Here is an 18,330-nt window from a genome sequence, read left to right as displayed (position 1 = left end):
CTCTCCATGCAGGTTACAGCTTAAAACAGGCATTTGAGCTCTGTGACTCACTCGCGGTTCCGCTTGCGCTGGGTTCTAATCCCAATTCCTTTTTCCGGTGTTTCATTTACGTGGTGTAGGCCTACTATCAGAATCACTGAAGAATCCCTTTCATATTATAGTATGTATAGTATTAGTATTATCAACCGAAGATCACAAGCAGGGCAAATTTGAGATTCGAACCAGGGTCACCTGGTATACAGGATGCATCAGATTACATATCGTATACTAGTATTTTAATATGCTCTTACAGATACAGACTAGAACCGGTCCTTAGTTGCCCATGTGTACCAAGAAAGGTAGTCAGGCTGATACATACCATCGTATTTGAAATGCGTAAATGTTCATGATGTCAATCACTATTTCGATACAAAGGATTAGTGACCGTTCTGACTTATCACTGGCTGAAGGTTCAGGGTGTTTGTAAAGGATGTATTTTCCTTTCTTCACAACTGACTTTCTCTGTTGAAGACTGTACTTAGGTTAGCATATGAACAAGTCAAGGCGTCTAATACTTCGGTCTTCGTGTTCTTTGCTTTCTTATGCAGTCTCCTCTGCAACCCTTTACAACGAAGGCACAGCTGCCCCCGTGAGATGGATCAAATGCCCAATAACATGGGTGTCTTAATGGACGCGTAGCTATTGAGTATCTCGTTTGGGCATTGGACATGACTTCATACAGGTTGTCTGGGTATTTTTGAACAATTTCTGAGGTTTGAATATAGGCTTTTAATCTGCACGTCTCGGAACCACTGATGGGAGTATTGAATTGGACGGATTTAGCCGAGCCATGCCCGCTTGTTCGTTGAGCCAGTTTAACCGATGGCTACAATCTATCCTGCCTTGCCTCCAAACTGCATCACTTCCCAGCTAACAAATCGCAATTCGTTACACTCCCCTCATACAAACGGCCAGATATCGATCTCTTGTCGTCCAAAATACCAACTTTCTGGAAAAAAAGGAAAGATTGACGATATTATAAATAGGACGAGACAATACAAATAAGGGAGCATCATTAGAGGACGTCACACACTGGAGATTAAATTGTAATATGTAGCTGGGTGAATCACCACATAACCTTTCACGCTCGGCACCCTCTTCATCTTGTGTCAGTGCACTCCACACTCAACGAACACAAGTGGATGCGAAGTGACTGATGTTATTAATTAGTGTATAATGCGATTTAATTAAAAATCCCGTGGATCCATCACACGGTGTGAAATAGGATACGAGGGATTTTTTTAAATCTCTAGTCGTCCATTTGGTGATATTTAGAAATTTAGAATGGTCTCAAACTATACAGTGTTGTTTTTATTAAAAAGAGCAATTGTGTTGGACTGCTTGCTTTTTTCAGTGTTGATCAGTCGGGCAGGTTCCATGTTGATTTCAAGAAGCGAGAAAGGAATTGCTCTTTGCTTTGTCGGTGTTGCGTGAGGTATTAGGACCATATCGTATTTAAAGGCACCTTTACCGTTCCTGATTGTTGCTCCTGAAACAAGTTTCAAAGACAAATGGGTGGCTGTATGAGGCAGTGTGTTCCGGTAGCTGGAAGGTAATGATAATCATTGTGACACTGGACACATACATGTGCTTCAAATTGGTAATGTTATTAGGTGACCTTCCAGGTGACCATCGTGTCTTTTTTGACATTCCATGTTTTTTACAGTGGTCAGTAGTGGCACTCACTGTTGTTCAGGTAGATCAGACTTGTACAGGCGGGTCTGTGGTGGCACTCACTGTTGATTAGGTAGATCAGACTTGTACAGGCGGGTCAGTAGTGGCACTCACTGTTGATTAGGTAGATCAGACTTGTACAGGCGGGTCTGTGGTGGCACTCACTGTTGATCAGGTAGATCGGATTTGTACAGGCGAGTCTGAGGTGGCACTCACTGTTGATCAGGTAGATCAGACTTGTACAGGCGGGTCTGTGGTGGCACTCACTGTTGATCAGGTAGATCGGATTTGTACAGGCGAGTCTGAGGTGGCACTCACTGTTGACCAGGTAGATCAGACTTGTACAGGCGGGTCTGTGGTGGCACTCACTGTTGATCAGGTAGATCAGACTTGTACAGGCGGGTCTGTGGTGGCACTCACTGTTGATCAGGTAGATCAGACTTGTACAGGCGGGTCTGTGGTGGCACTCACTGTTGATCAGGTAGATCAGACTTGTACAGGCGGGTCTGTGGTGGCACTCACTGTTGATCAGGTAGATCAGACTTGTACAGGCGGGTCTGTGGTGGCACTCACTGTTGATCAGGTAGATCAGACTTGTACAGGCGGGTCAGTGGTGGCACTCACTGTTGATCAGGTAGATCAGACTTGTACAGGCGGGTCTGTGGTGGCACTCACTGTTGATCAGGTAGATCGGATTTGTACAGGCGAGTTTGTGGTGGCACTCACTGTTGATCGGGTTGATCGGATTTGTACAGGCGAGTCTGAGGTGGCACTCTCTGTTGATCGGGTAGATCGGATTTGTACAGGCGAGTTTGTGGTGGCACTCACTGTTGATCAGGTAGATCGGATTTGTACAGGCGGGTCTGTGGTGGCACTCACTGTTGATCAGGTAGATCGGATTTATCCAGGCGAGTTTGTGGTGGCACTCACTGTTGATCGGGTAGATCGGATTTGTACAGGCGAGTCTGAGGTGGCACTCTCTGTTGATCGGGTAGATCGGATTTGTACAGGTGAGTCTGAGGTGGCACCCACTGTTGATCAGGTAGTTCAGATTTGTACGGGTCTAAAATTATAGTCTGAGGTGGCACGTCATCTTGTACAGGCGGGTACACATTTTAGAACTGTACAGGCTAATCTAAGTTGGGATTGTTCGCCCATGTTTTATATGCCTATTTGGCCATTCGAAGTTTGATACGCGGGTCTAATTTGACATGCAGTGTTGTTGCATGTCTCGATGCCCTTTCACATCCGTCCAGATGGTTTTGGTTATAGATGCTGTCTCAGGCCCCCACTGCCTAGCGTCGCAATCACGTGGTCTATATTATCAATGATCTGTTATAGGTTACCTTAATGTCCCTTGCCACCAAATCATGTCAACTGGGACGGTTTCAAATCTCTCGAGATCCTCCAATTATAAGGACCCGAACGTGCAAATCCTGCCACTGTGACGTCATATATTGTGGCCATGATTACACGAGCACCGGTCTGATGCAATACGGCAATCTCACCGCAGGTCTGGGGCGTTATTTGATTGCTTTAGCTCGTAATTGATCGTAGTTTTATTACTTCACCTCTCACAACCCACCTCCCAACATTACTTCTTTTCCCGACCGACCTCGTCCCTCGATTAGTCTGCATCAATACCAGCTTTCTTCATTGTTTCCCAGCATTCCTGACTGAAAATGGGGGAGAAAGGACGAGCCTCACATCAGTCCTCACTTGACTTGAACGGCCTCTTGCAATGAAATACTACCCACTATATTGACAGTTTGATAAGAACTATCTTCCCTTGTCTGTTATGTCCAACTCAAAAACTGAAAGGACTACCACTCGATGGATGTGCTTTATTAAAAACATCCTTTACCGAAATGGAAACATTAACATCTGGGATAAGGAACATTTCCATAAATAGAATGGTGTGAATATCATGTTTGTATGCGTTTGCGTGACCTGGTTGTTCAGAGAAGCCAGAGGGGTTTAGAAAGGTCAGCGAAACGAAGATTCCATAAATTATTCATAAACTCATGGAACTTGAAAGGTCATTTATCAAACCTACGAAGGAAACGGTACTTCAACTTGTTTACATTTAGACATTCGTGTTACCGACAACGGAACTAGTAATGAGGATCGATTGAAACACCTGTCTTGAACGGTTCATTCTAAAACCATAATCACCTACGCAACCATTCATATAGCCATTTTAACATGGTGCATATTTTGGACGCACAATTACAATCACATGTAATAACTGTTTTAAAGAAACTTGTAATCTCGGTAGAGTGGTGGTAATAAATGTTTGACAAAAAAAACGTGTTACCTCAAAATATTAAGGAGAGTCTCTTAAATAGACTAAAGCTCTGGATCCCGATACACAGCGTGTTCGTAGCGTCATGAGCTATCGTAACTATTCTGAGGGACAAAATAAGGGATCACATGAAGGCACAGGTGTCCCCTTGTTTTCTTCCAGGTTTCTTCACAACCTGTGCGATGCAAACCTTGTGAAGAAACGTGGAAAAAGTAAAGGAACACTTGTCCTTTCATGTGATCCCTTATTTTCTTCCCTTAGTATATATGTTTTTTCATAAGCGTACGAACGGCGTAGTGCTACTAACACTTCGTAGATTAGCTCCTATTCTTAGAATAGGACATTGTGTTTCACAATCCGTATACACTTATTATCATACATCAATATGAGTTGGATAGCACAGTGGTTCAAGCGTTTGCCTGGTAACCCACGTGTTCGGATCCCTTACAGGTACGTTTTCAGAACACTACTGATAATGGACCCCGTTGCGTTGCGGCTGAATACATAGCGTAACAGACTATTCTATTCGCTTCTCATCCCCCAAATGGTGACATTGAGCGATACCCACTGGCTCGAAGACTTAACTTAAGGCGTTATTTGATACATCACAATTAAATTCACTTTCTGTAGACGACGCCAATGTTATATCGATTGCTACATCTTAATTTAATCTATCACTCAAAACCAAGACGTATTTATCGAAATTGATTGGGAATTTAGTGAATTTAGTACAGCACCATTGTTATTTTCACGTATATCAAGACAGCCATCTTGATTTTTTACGTCATGCAAATGCGGCTGTTAAAGCAAGTGTCATTCCGTTATTATCTTTTGTTATTTAATATCTTTTACAGGGAATTTGTTGTCGAAATCCTTATTGATGACTGCATTATCTAACCAATGAACATTCAAATTAGGTCATTCACTGCAATGTTAAATTTAGTAAAACTGGACCATCTCAAGCAAAACAAAACACAAATACAAACCCTGCCTTGCGTCATATAGCAAGGGTTATCACTGAATGAGCCATCAAACATCTGATATCTGTCCTTTATTACGTCATGCGTGCTAGTTACAATGTTGCGACGTCATAGGGCGTTTACTTTTCTGTACGAAATGTACGATCTTTCAAAAGGTAGGTCCTTTACGCAGGATTTGCAACCATCTGCTTACATGAAGACAGTGTGTAATAATTGTAATCATTTATTTCTTTGTTTGTTTAATACCAAATATATTTATTTCTATACACCATATTTGGGTACTATTTATCACTACAGCCTGAAGTTGTTGTTGCAATACTGGAACTGGGGATTAAAATCGTGATGTCAGGCTCACTGACTGGGTTGACACACGTCATCGTATCCCAATTGCGTATAATCGATGCTCATGCTGTTGATTACTAGATTGTTTGGTTCAGACTTGATTATTTACAGAGCGCGGTCATATAGCTGGAATATTGCTGAGCGCAGCGTGAAACTACAACCAACCAACATAAATCCACAATCAACTGTATTATGAACTTGTGTTCAGCAACACATACAGAGAAATGGCTTTTGGACCTGGTGGACAAATTCGTGACCTCCATACCTGCGTGTCAGTGTACTCTTGTAACTTTTGACATTCCTGATATCAACCGCTGTTTCGTTTGCTTCTGCCGCAATTCTCCAAGGAATATATGAGACCCGGCTGCAAGCAGCATGTAGCACACACAAACACTAACCAGACATGTCGACTAAACAGACATTAACCAGTACGTGCCAAGGGAGACCTGTTTTCAGTTCTCTCCTGGCTCTCACCTAAATTAAAGTTATCAGTACCCTCCTGGTACCCACCTACATTAAACTGATCAGTTCCCTCCTGGTACCCACCTAAATAAAAGTAATCAAGTCTCACCTGTTACCCACCTAAATGAAACTGACCAGTGCCCTCCTGGTACCCACCTAAATTAAACTGATCAGTACCCTCCTGGTGCCCACTTAAATTAAATTGATCAGTACCCTCTTGGTACCTACCTAAATTAAGCTGATCAGTACCCTCTTGGTACACACTTAAATAAACGTAATCAAGTCTCTCCTGTTACCCATCTAAATTACACTCCTGGTGCCCACCTTAATTAAAGTCATTTTCCTGCCCTAGGACAACCTGGATTCCCGTATCGCGATTCAGCACAAGGCTATAAGAGGCGCTCAAGTACCACATGGTCCATCTTTGTTGTGTCCCTGTATCAGTCACAAATAATACCTTACAACAGATGTGTACAAGAACCTGCCTCCTTATGGGAGGCCTCTGTGGAGACAGTGTATGTGGTCTGTCTGATAGCAGGTGTTAGAGTCAGATTAAAATACAGGCCATTATTCCGGTTGGAGCCAATGGCATACTTACATACTGACACCACCTCATTCAGAGTCATCTTTCGCTGGCGGGGTTACAACCTAATGTCATTCGGACGTGGAGATGTATGTTTTGTATTTGTGCTGGCTCCGAGAGAGAATTCGCGGAAGAATTCGCGAATATATAGATATATCTGGCCTCAGAGTGCTGGGATCAGTATTTGGATTCCTTTATAAAGTAGGACATTGTGTTAGACAATGCGTCCTTCAGAAAGCAGTGTAGTTAATATATACCACCAATCAAAAGATTAGACTCACTAGTGTAAATATAGCTACTAGTTAACAGTTCTAAACTAGATTTCTGCAAAATATTCCATACTGTTTCAAGGTACAGTTTACGCATGAACTGATGTATTGTAAAACAAATTGATAAGGGACAGATTATTGTCCTGAATTCAATAAATGATTAAACACAGTGAAAATTGGCCAATTCTGCACAAAGTTTAACCCAACACGCAGCTGTTCACATGCACGATATTTGCACATGCGTTTCAGCAAGTTGTTGCATTATGCTCGTGCAGTTCATCTGCATAACCCCCACACACACACACACACACACACACACACACACACACACAAGGTAGTGGAGATATTCATCTTCGATGTAACCACATATATCTACACATCATACAGTGAGTGTTTTAAGTGAGTCTAATGCCCGTGGTCTTGAATGTCTGGTGTGCACTTAATGATAAACAGATCCAGATCATTTCTATCATTTGACAGATTACATTACATATATGAAGCAAACAGGGTCCGGGTGATCCTGGCACAGCCAGACTGGATAGCCAAATCATGATCTTGGGCAGGCAGTCCAGACAGCGAATAGAATCTCCACAGAACCTTTCCCAAGGACTGTTCGGAGAAAGAGAAACATCATCATCATCAGCAGCAGCAGCAGCAGCAGCAGCAGCAGCAGAATGATCTATAACCGTTGTTTTGGTGTGAACCAAAGCCTAGGACATTCTGGAGTTTGTCGAACGCGATCACCCACCCACCTATACTCCGCCGCCGGCGTCGATTAATTCCTGATTTGCCACCCAAGACAACACGGTGAGTAGTACCACTGGGCATGTCTGGACAGCTAATGTCAGTCATATCTAGATGCTTCAAATCAGACAGGTCCACGGTGAATCAACATCTGTCTGAGACCCAGAGGATGCCTGTCCGGCACAAGCAACTAAACAAACCTTATCGAGTCAATGTAAACAAGAACCACATCAACTTATATCTTTCTTCGTGATAAACATCAGCCGGTTGTAAACTACACTGACCGTTCACACTTTACCAGCAACTGAAGAGATATGTATCTTATGATGCACGCCAGTCTCTTAATGTGTATGTAGGTCTACGTTATGTAATCAATAAAGCTAGACATACATCACTTGGCGTATAAAGGATAGAAAATCAAGTCAAGAGGGTGATAAGATTCTATGGAAGTGGATCCAAACTGAAATATGACAGTCCATAAATCAAGATGCACAATATTGGTTGATGGAATGAATAAAGAGATCAATAATACACTATCAAAGTAATATACTGGCTATATTAAACATGCGATTGATACTTTGATCAACATTTCAAGCAGATAGTGCATGATGCAATGAACCAGTTCATCGAAAATTATCCCCAAGATCTACGTAGTCACTTCTCACAACATAAGTCTGTAGACATCTGTCAGATACGATTAAACTGCGATAGGCAACAGCAGAGAGAGAACATTTCTGAAAAGGAGGTACAGTTGGAAATCTGTCAAACAACGGCAAACATGGAGCATTAACGTTGGAAATCAAACAAGAACAGACCGGAACTCTCATGTGGAGGAAGTAACGACGGAAATCTCCTTGTCAACCAACAGCAAACATGCATTTATGTGAAGAAAGTAGCGGTGGAAATCTGCCTGTCAAACAAGAACAGACTGGAACATTCATGTGGAGGAAGTAGCGCTGGAAATCTGCCTGTCAAACAACAGCAGCCGTAAGACATTTGTGTAAAGAACATAATCCTGTGTCAAGTCCATTCTGTCAAATACAATTAGATTTCAATGAGATGACATCACGACGCTGAAAATATGATTAGAGCGAAGAATTCAACAAAATGCTAAAATCAGGTACATCCATCTTTCATTCGTTAACAGTAAGCTCGCAGCGAGGAAAATTAATTTAGAACATTAAGACTTTCAGTGAGATTTAGTTGGCATTCAAATCAATCCTCTCGAGAGCACGTGCTCCAGATTATGCACAAGCAAAAAACAAACGCTAAAGAATTCAGCGCACACATCAAAATCCTCCTCATTTGCATAATCTCTTCTTATTGACTTCATTACATCGGCAATATTTTACAAGCGGACTTCCATTGTTGCCATGTGTCTGGATTCTCCCAGTAGAACAAATATCACACATCATGTTATTTATAGCCAATCAACCACAATCCCATGAGAGGTTCAGACAGAAGTAAGTTGATAGCACACCGACTGTTTCACTTGATCACGATACCATGCAAGCTGCAGATGAACATAATTTTATTTCATTTTGGAAAACTGGTTTCCATCACTTTGCTGAAACCACTTGCATTTGTTTACAATTGATGTCATTAATTAGTTAGATGGAGGTGAGAGAAGCGCCTTCTTATGGCTATTTCTTTGCTGTGCTCCTTGTGACTAAGAAGGTTGCAACAAGGGCAGGCTTTGACCTAGAGTTTAAAACTGACATGAGTCATACTTGAAATGTATCACTGGCCCTTTGCACGCCTTCTCCCGACAATCCGGCTTCATATCTGAAAAAGGAAACTTTTATTTCCTCGTCTCAAATTCCATTAATCAAAATTGTGTCTGTTCCCGGCGTGGCTGGTTTGAATGTACGTGCACTATGTATCTTTAGGATCTGCTGGTGGAGCTAATTTGTGATCAGGACACAAGAGATGAGTGTTTCGCTCTGTGCACACCCCAAGCGCCACGATGTCGCGCATGGTGTCTCCCCTCCTTCTCCTCATGCCTCCCCACAAACTAACCGTTCTTAGAGGATCATTCCCCAGCCAGCCTTAACATTGATCAGCCAAACTGTTCAGCATATTTTTGATGGTGTAAGAGGGGAGACCCGTGTTAACCCACTGTAGCTAACCCGAGGCAGGTGGACTCTATGAATCTCCTAGCGTCAACAAGGCGAGGATGTCAATATCGTTTATAGGAAATCATTGACGGTCGGTTGGGAGACATGTTTTAGGGATTATTTCTGTTGACTTAGAGCTCTGTATTACGTCTTTGATTATTTCTGTACTCTATTGGAGTTGTCAGCAACATATGATTGGATCACAGCCTGCTTGCCATTATGAGTGGAGAGAGGGCACAGAGATGGGCGATAACTCCTGATATTCCCTTTGTGTACTCAAGAATATGCTTGTATAATTCTGATGTGTCTATTTTGTTTGATTGGTATCTAACGTGGTATGAGAGCGACCTGGAAATCGAATTTGAACTTGCCAAACCGGTGATCGATACTATCATCAGCGTCCAAGACGTCGACGACATACAGATAACTATGCAGCCACCCTGATCACCTGATTATCACCATCAACTGTCCTCTACATCACCATCACCCATCCTCTACGTCACCATCACCCATCCTCCACAACATCACCATCACCGTTCTTCTACAACGTCATCACCAATCACATACAACATTGCCATCGTCCATCCTCTACAACATTACCACCACTGTGTTACACGGTGTCTCTGCTCCACCTTGACACCTTGACACATCACGCCCTGCAGCCATGGCTCCAATCTCCCAGACACACGTTCCCTCAACGTAGCCTAGTGACTACTGTATCATATGTAATCACGCAATCGATACCTGGTTACCGATGGGAGTTTCTATCGCGTGTTGGGCAACCATTTATCTTAAACATCCGTTTTCTTCAGCATCTCAGAAAGCATGTTATTTCCCGCATAATTTGAATTTCGATACGCTGTTTTGATCTTAGCCTGGCTGCGCACGCATCTTTCACTGGCTCCCTCTATCGAGTAACGGTGACTCTAATCTACAGAGTGATGAGTTTGTGACTCGCGGCGGCGCCATCGACAGACTTGACTTTGATGTCAGTTCGTCAGAAGTTCGCTGTCTGTGCAACATCTTAACCAACAGCTTGAACGCTCTCGCCCAAAACTCCGCGTTGACCTTTACCGCACAAATCCGGCAAAATAATCATAGCTTTCTGATGTTTGCAAAGCGCTTTTCAGATGTGCTTCTTGGTCATACAGATCCAATTAAAAACCAATCTATACTTTTGATCTGAAGTAACTGCATTTTATTGGGTGTTACACTACAACTGCATGTAATGATGAAAAATGACACTATAAAAACAGCTTGTATGTAGTCGGTTGATTGAACTGCAATGTAACTTGGTTGATTACGTTGATTTCACCGCAAAATATTCATATGTTTCGGTTACGTATTATCTTTGTTGATATCATTATTATTTGTTATCTTGTTGCTCTTCTACATAGATTAGTATGTATGCTACCCTACTGGTTAAACTGTTTGCTCGTCACGCTGAAAACCGAAAGACTTTTCCTCACATGGGTACAATGTCTGAGGACCACATCCGGTCTCCCCCGCTGAATTATTGGTTAAACATTGCTCAAAGTAAACCACATTCATCATTATTAACCCTGTTGTTTTCTCTCTGGCAGGTGTACGGTGTGACGTCGTTTCTGTTTGTGGTGACGTCAATCGCGGGATTCTGTCTGGAAACGCTGCCGGGACTGCGACCTCGACTCAACGTCTCCCAACCGTGCGACGGTCAACAAGAGGGCATTGCAAGCGTTCTCAGTTCCCACGAAGCCCTCAACGTCTTGGACGTTATCTGCACCGTCTTCTTCACATTGGAACTCATACTCAGGTTTATATTTGCCCCCAACAAGCTCAAGTTTGTTCGGTCAATGATGAATATAATAGACTTGCTGGCTCTTGTACCCCTGTACGTTCAAGTGATATTCCAACACTCTGCTCTCCAGGCGTGCTACCTGAACGAGCGCCTCGTCATTGAGATCATGTTTATATTGCGCATCATTAGGATGTTTCGTATCTTCCACCTAGTTAAACATTACCAGGCTCTCAAAGTGCTTGTTTATTCTTTAAAGGCCAGTTTACAGGAGCTTTTGATGTTGTTTATATTTCTTCTTATTGGAATGCTTGTCTTCGCCACAATGATTTACTATGCAGAAAGAAAGGATGCTACTAGCCCGAGTGATACTTTCAACACAATACCAGTGGGCTTTTGGTGGGCTATCATAACAATGACGACAGTTGGGTACGGTGACGTGTACCCCAAAACACCTATTGGGTACATCGTAGGGACGGCTTGTTCAGTGAGTGGCGTGTTGTTGGTGGCGCTTACTATCCCCGTCATATCTAATAACTTCACATTGTTCTACCGGCATGTTCAGTCGCGAGGGGACTCTCACAAGGACGCAGACGACTCCTTCACAATGTTCAATGACAGTTCTCACACCATCGTAAGAAAAGCCTCCGCAGCCTCTACCCTGGTGGAACCTTACATGAACGGTTCAGTCGGTATCCATGACAATGAGCTAAAGGACAAGTCGTCTCCAATTTTTGTTCCGATTGCCAAGTTTTCGGATGCCAATTCCATGACGGACATCGTGCTCCAGAAGTCATTGTCAGATTACAGCCTAAGAAGGGATCCCTCCGTGCGCGCGCATTCCGACGACGGCGTAGGATATGAAGGGGAGACAATCCTGTAAGCGCCACTGTGTAGGATCAGTTAACACGGTAGATTCAGCTCTAGATACAGGCAGTCGTAAATTCGCTTTATTTCAATTTCTATGATGGTGGTGCGGAAACGGTCATGGTTTTGTAATACGGCTGGTGAAATGACCAGCAGCCGCTACTGCCACAAACCACGTTGCGGGTTTAATGTCGTCACTACATCTCCGTGAACAAGTGACATATGCACATTCCGTATCAGTCAGAATGATTACGTTACCGGAAGTGATTACCCTAATACAGCGCCATCTCTGCGTAAGAGGGTCAATATAATTGACCACTTGTGACGGAAGAAACTAAATTGTTCGTGGAACGTAATCTATGACACTGGCAATAACGAAATATCTGTTCTTAATTCTTGAAGAACAGCAAATAATCGTGAGATGCACGCCCACGACTGATCAATGGACTAGCATATTGTGCATGACGTCATCGTAGCTATATGTAGATCCTGTCAATTTCAAAATTCTGGCGGCGAGCGCCGGAGATGTATATACCAGCCATATTATTCTATGCGATCCACTTTTTATGCTATGCAAGTTTAATGGATTTCACTTAAAGTGTTGCTGGGGTTTTGACTTCAAGAATTTCACAACCATTCTGTTTACGTGGAATGACGGATTAACCAGTTTTATATAATGCCAAGGCATGGCATTCCTATACTGAATGCTTTTGTATTGGTAGGCGTAATAGAAAGGTTTGTGATATGCAATTGCAAATATATGTACTGTGTTTCTTGCCTTGACGGTAGCATTCCTATTATCCGAGATAATTGTAGACTAGACTATCGGGATTCTCGCTCACCCTTCGTTATTTCGCTTCAGTTCACATGCAAGTCTTAGAAAACCATTATTTTGGAAGGTTTATGTTTAAGAAAGGCGGAAACATTCCTGAAAGGTTGAGAGCGTTGGACTGAACGAAAAGTCGGAATAACGATGATGACCGAGTTTTCCCGAATGTCACGTTGGTGAAAGTAGCTAATTAATATTACTTACATGCCAGCACGTTCTTCACGTTCTAGTGCACATGCGCACATTCCTGAAATAGACGTGAATATGTATCAGTTCACATTCACTGAGAAGGACTTCTTTATCATTAGATGACGTGTTGTGTTATGACGTAGTTCCAGCTTATGCCATCGGTACCACTCGTGGGTACACATTCAGCACACACCGGTGAGATTTGTACTCAAGGCGATAATTTGAGTGTAGTTAATGTATTCTAATAATAGCGATAATTGTGGAGGGTTACGTGCTGTCAATTAAAAACTGATATATTTGTCTCTTTTAATCTTGACGAGGTGTTTCTGTGTGTCAGCGTGTGTTGCAGTGTCCGATGCAGTGTCCGATGCAGTGTCCGATGCTTTAACTGCAGCCTGTGCCCATTCAGCATTCTACCCATACGAACAGTGCATGTTATCCTGTGGACGTTATACATACTCCTATTGACTCTTTGGCTTATATTATACTTTAATTGATCTGAGAAGCAGCAAAAATAATAGAGAAACAACTAGTCCTTCCAGTGTCTGTATCTACTTTCTACTTAGTCCCGATTCACTCTGCTCACATCCCTTCCTTCACATGCCACAACCATTGCTCCACCCCCTCCGCTCTCTCTTTCCCCTCTCCCCACTTTGTCTAGTTTTAGTCCCAAATCACAATCACTCTTGTTATGGCATAAGGATGCCATAGATGCTTTTATGTACGGAGTTACGGACCTTTCTCGTTTCAGGACCTTTTACAGGATTTCCACATTGGGATAAAGGTTTAAAACTTGCGCCACCATTTGACTTTCTTCCATGACAAAGCAAATTACATAACTAAAACGTAGCCGTAAGAAGACACGCCATTATCCCTGTTAGTATTTCGTCTTCACTCCTTCCTTCTGTATTCCATAAACTTACACCGTTTGCATCCTCCCATCTTGCAACCTGGTTCACTGACAATGTTTCAGAATGGCGATTGTAAGGAAATAGTGTCTCCGGGAACTCACCATGTAGAGCCAGAAAGTGTTACGTTTTCATAAGGGAAACTTTGAAGACTTCATCTAGCCGTTAAAGTAGTAATCGTTACTGAAATGTCATATGGGGAACCTTGAATGGTGTCAGTTTGGCCGTTTGGGTATCACACTGTCCAGAGATCCGTCATAAGGTTTTAATTTGGTCGTGAAGGTAGCAGCAGTTCACAAAGATGCCATGCAGGAAACGCTGAATTGTAACTTTGGTCGTTCAGGTAGCAAGCTGCTGAAAGAGATGTCATCCGTGAACCATAAATGATGTTTATTTGGTCGTTAAGGTATCATGCAGTTCAGAGAGACGTCTTAAGGTCTGAATCTTGACCACGTTTTAGTTTGGTCGTTAAGGTAGCAGGTTGTTCACGTAGATGTCATGCGGGGAACTCAAGTGTCCATTTGGTCCTTAAGATACCGTGCTGTTCGGAGAGATATCACTAGGGGAACCTTGACCACATTTCAGTTTGGTTCTTGAGGTAGCAGGCTGTTCACGTAGATGTCATGCGGGGAACTCTGAATAGTGTCCATTTGGTCCTTAAGATACCGTGCTGTTCGGAGAGATATCACTAGGGGAACCTTGACCACATTTCAGTTTGGTTCTTGAGGTAGCAGGCTGTTCGGAAAGATGTAATTAGGTGAACCTTTGACGTTTTAGTTGGTCATTAAGGTACCATGCTGTTCAGAGGGATGTCACACGGTTGGAACCTTCGCAGCTGTTTGGCCGTTAAGGAAGCAGGCAGTTTAGTCAAACGCCGTCAGGGGAACCCTGAATGCGTGTTATTTGGTCGTTAAGATTTCTTCCTGTAAAGTGTCATTCTGGCATCGTCCAATTCTTTATCGTCAAGACACCAAACGCTTTTCTACAATGACCATCTTTTGCTGGATACGTCAATGCACGACAGATGAGTGAGGGTGTTTAGTTTTAAGCCGCGATTTGCAATATTCCAGCTATGCGGCGGCACGACAGATGGATCTTCTGGGTTCATTCTATCACCGGAGTTTTACCAGGAAATTTATGGAAAGGTGAAAACGGACGTATCCTCCGCTTGAAGGTCATAGTTATAACTCATTCAGGTCTGCCTTCGTGGACCTCTGTCGACCTTCTGAATCATCTGCTACACTGTTATTGCTACGGGACCATGGGAAGAGGACTTTCTGCCAAAATCAACTTCAGCATCCTTCAGTGGTTTCTTCAAATTGTATTTTTTACCTCCCAGTTGTACACCTATATATATAACTTACAGCGGTGTAGTATCTCTCATCGAAGCACTTCATCATATGAAGCATATGCTAACATGGCAGCTTTTTCTTGCTACGTAGTTCATTTTGACTAGTTTAATAGCAGTTTCCAAGTAGTTTTTTGCAGTTTGTATCTTAAGATTATCTGATTGACTTGTTTTTTATTATAGCTCATCGACTACTAGTACGTCTTTGCCACGTTTACTTTTAGAAGTTTGTCACTTTTATGAAGACACTGCATTCCATCTCATCCTTGTATTGAATACTTGTATTCTTCCCACCAGCATCATCATTTCCTCACCCACCCACCCACCCACCCACCCTCTTTATAGTCTAGATCCCACCGTTTCCACCTAGACATACGCTGTAAATCAAGTTGAAGACATGAGTCGAATTATGTGTATATATTATACCAGTGTATCAGAAATCATGTGCTAGTATGTTTTGTTATTGCTGATTCTGTTCTTGTAGATTATATTCAAGGACAAACCATGTTTCAGCTTGGACCAAAATTGTCTTTTTCCTTTGGTGCGGGTTCACCTTGTTTTTTTTTCTTTTTATATTGCATTTGGTTAGCTTATGTTTCAGTTGAGTGTCTTCCAATCATGCTTGTCACCTGATATCGCTGTCATGCAGCTAACAGTACTGTATATTTCCCATTTGTCTTTCTGCACTACTTCCCCCGTATACGAGAGTTGTATACGTGAACCATACATCCCGCCCAGTTGATTCTGATCAACAGCAGGCTTCAGTAAGGGGAGATAATTGCATCTTCTAGTCTCCAACAGGGGAGACTACTCCGGAGATACTTTATATAGATCCGTGTCTTTGCGATGACATTACGCGTGTGCACTGTGATTTTATCTACTTCTGGTTTGCATTTTGCTGTAGTTAGGCGTTGACGACCACCTTCAGCACGCGCGGAGTCAGATCGCGAGTGACGTCAGTGTGCACGTTTTGTCTTGCCGCCTTCAGTTTGTATTCTTGCTCAATACCAACTTCGTTAACTCTTATGTTTCCTATTCCCGGGAGGAATGGACAGCAGACATCTTGTCTCGTCTGCAAACCGTTAATAAATTATTTTCTTGAACCACAAACAGTGTTTGTTGAAATATATATATACTGTCTTGAACTCGGATGTGTCCGAACAGTACGGTTGTCTCGAAGTCAAAGTAAAAGTCTTCCTGGTTTAGTCATCCTTAAAGTTGTGTCTAACCTCGGATAGCTCGAAGGGACCTTGACAGTGATGTGTCTCACACGTTCGATGCCAATATTATACGTAGTGACCCCAGAGTCTGTATCAGGTTTAAATAAGTATATTGTGTGTCACTATGAAAAAAAGACCTGCAAACGACATCGAACTGAAAGATCGTAAACATAACGTCTCATTGCATGTAGCTGTTTCGGTATCCTCGGCGTCACTGCTCATAGAAGCTATCTATATTATCTCTATGTCAATATAGCCACCTATAATGTATTCTAATACAGGTGCAGTGGAACAACCACAAGGGAACAATTGCATAATTTCCCTGCTGGGGTATTGATTCGCTATCCACGAATACAAAGTAATTATGGGGACAGGTAAATATTGCAGCAAAGGTACGTTCAATATTTACAACCACGAACTACTGCCGTTTTGTGAGCATAGTGGCCATTTTGAATAGGGATGTTTACATTGCTTTTTCGTTGCTGACGACGTGCACAGCGTCAATGGCATCAACGACTGATGCTTCACAGAGGAATGCTAGTGTGGGTAATGTGAAACGATTTTGTGCACATATAAATTCTAATTTATTTATACTGGGGATATTTTTCTAAAGGTTAACAGCTAACAATGGAGATGTTAATTAATAATTCCAAGTGCTAAAGGTTAGTCCTGTCTACAGTTTGACAACATGTTAGCCTTTAGAACATAGTCAAACACTGACAACATGTTGGCCTTTAGAACATAGCCAAACACTGACAACATGTGTACACCTTTAGAACATTGTCCAACACTGACAACATATGTACACCTTTAGAACATTGTCAAACACTGACAACATACGCAGACCTTAAGAACATTGGCAAACACTGACAACAAGTGTACACCATTAGAACATAGTCAAACACTGACAACATATGTGCATCTTTAGAACATTGTCAAACACTGACAAAATGTGTACATCTTTAGAACATTGTCAAACACTGACAACATATGTACACCTTTAGAACATAGTCACACACTGACAACACATGTTGGCCTTCAGAACATAGTCAAACGCTGATAACATGTGTACATCTTTAGAACACAGTCAAACACTGACAACATATCCAGACCTTTAGAACATGGACAATTAAAGTCATGTGTGCGTACGAACGAACTGACGACTTGAGTACACCTACGTTCACAGAAAACATGTTCCGTGAACCTACGTAAGAGCCCTTTATGTAGACATTTACGTAGACTTAGATACTTTAAATTTGAACGTACGTACGTAGGTACTAACGTGTCAGGTATTTATGACCGGCATTTTGGTATTTATCACAAAATCATATCATAGAGTGCATCATGCTCGTGAGAACGGCCAACCCTCGCACATAAATGTCCGTTTGGTAAAGGCTTTTGTGGTTAACGTGTGTAACGGTTGCAAGATCAACAAGTCCTCCACGTCGTTCACGCCGTGGTTCCAAGACAGGGCGTACCTCTGACACTCGTCAAGGGTCCAAGAGCTTAGTCACGATGAGTCACAGCTGTGGCGGAGGATCACAAAGAATAAAATATTACACGTAAGCGGCTTGTCAAGTTCCCTATGGTTTTACCACACGCAATGGGGCCATTATGATCGAGAGGTTAGCTGTGTGGGCAATAAGAAGCCGTTGAAACCGTTTGCGACACACCAAGATT

General features: G+C 42.5%; 1 protein-coding gene across 1 annotated transcript in view; it reads left to right on the top strand.

Annotated features, from left to right (window-relative positions):
* LOC137290239 (potassium voltage-gated channel protein Shaw-like) overlaps positions 1-16,540 on the top strand; it is a 79,693-nt gene extending 63,153 nt beyond the window's left edge. The window contains exon 3 of the mRNA XM_067820996.1: positions 11,099-16,540. Within this exon, the coding sequence (XP_067677097.1) occupies positions 11,099-12,172 (1,074 nt within the window). The 3' untranslated portion in view covers positions 12,173-16,540. The remainder of the gene's footprint in view (positions 1-11,098) is intronic.
* Positions 16,541-18,330: the final 1,790 nt, after the last annotated feature.

Source organism: Haliotis asinina, chromosome 7 (genome assembly GCF_037392515.1).
Source record: "Haliotis asinina isolate JCU_RB_2024 chromosome 7, JCU_Hal_asi_v2, whole genome shotgun sequence".
NCBI classification, from domain to species: Eukaryota; Metazoa; Mollusca; class Gastropoda; order Lepetellida; family Haliotidae; genus Haliotis; species Haliotis asinina.
Note: the sequence above shows the minus strand (reverse complement) of the source record. Positions and strands in the feature narration are given on the sequence as shown.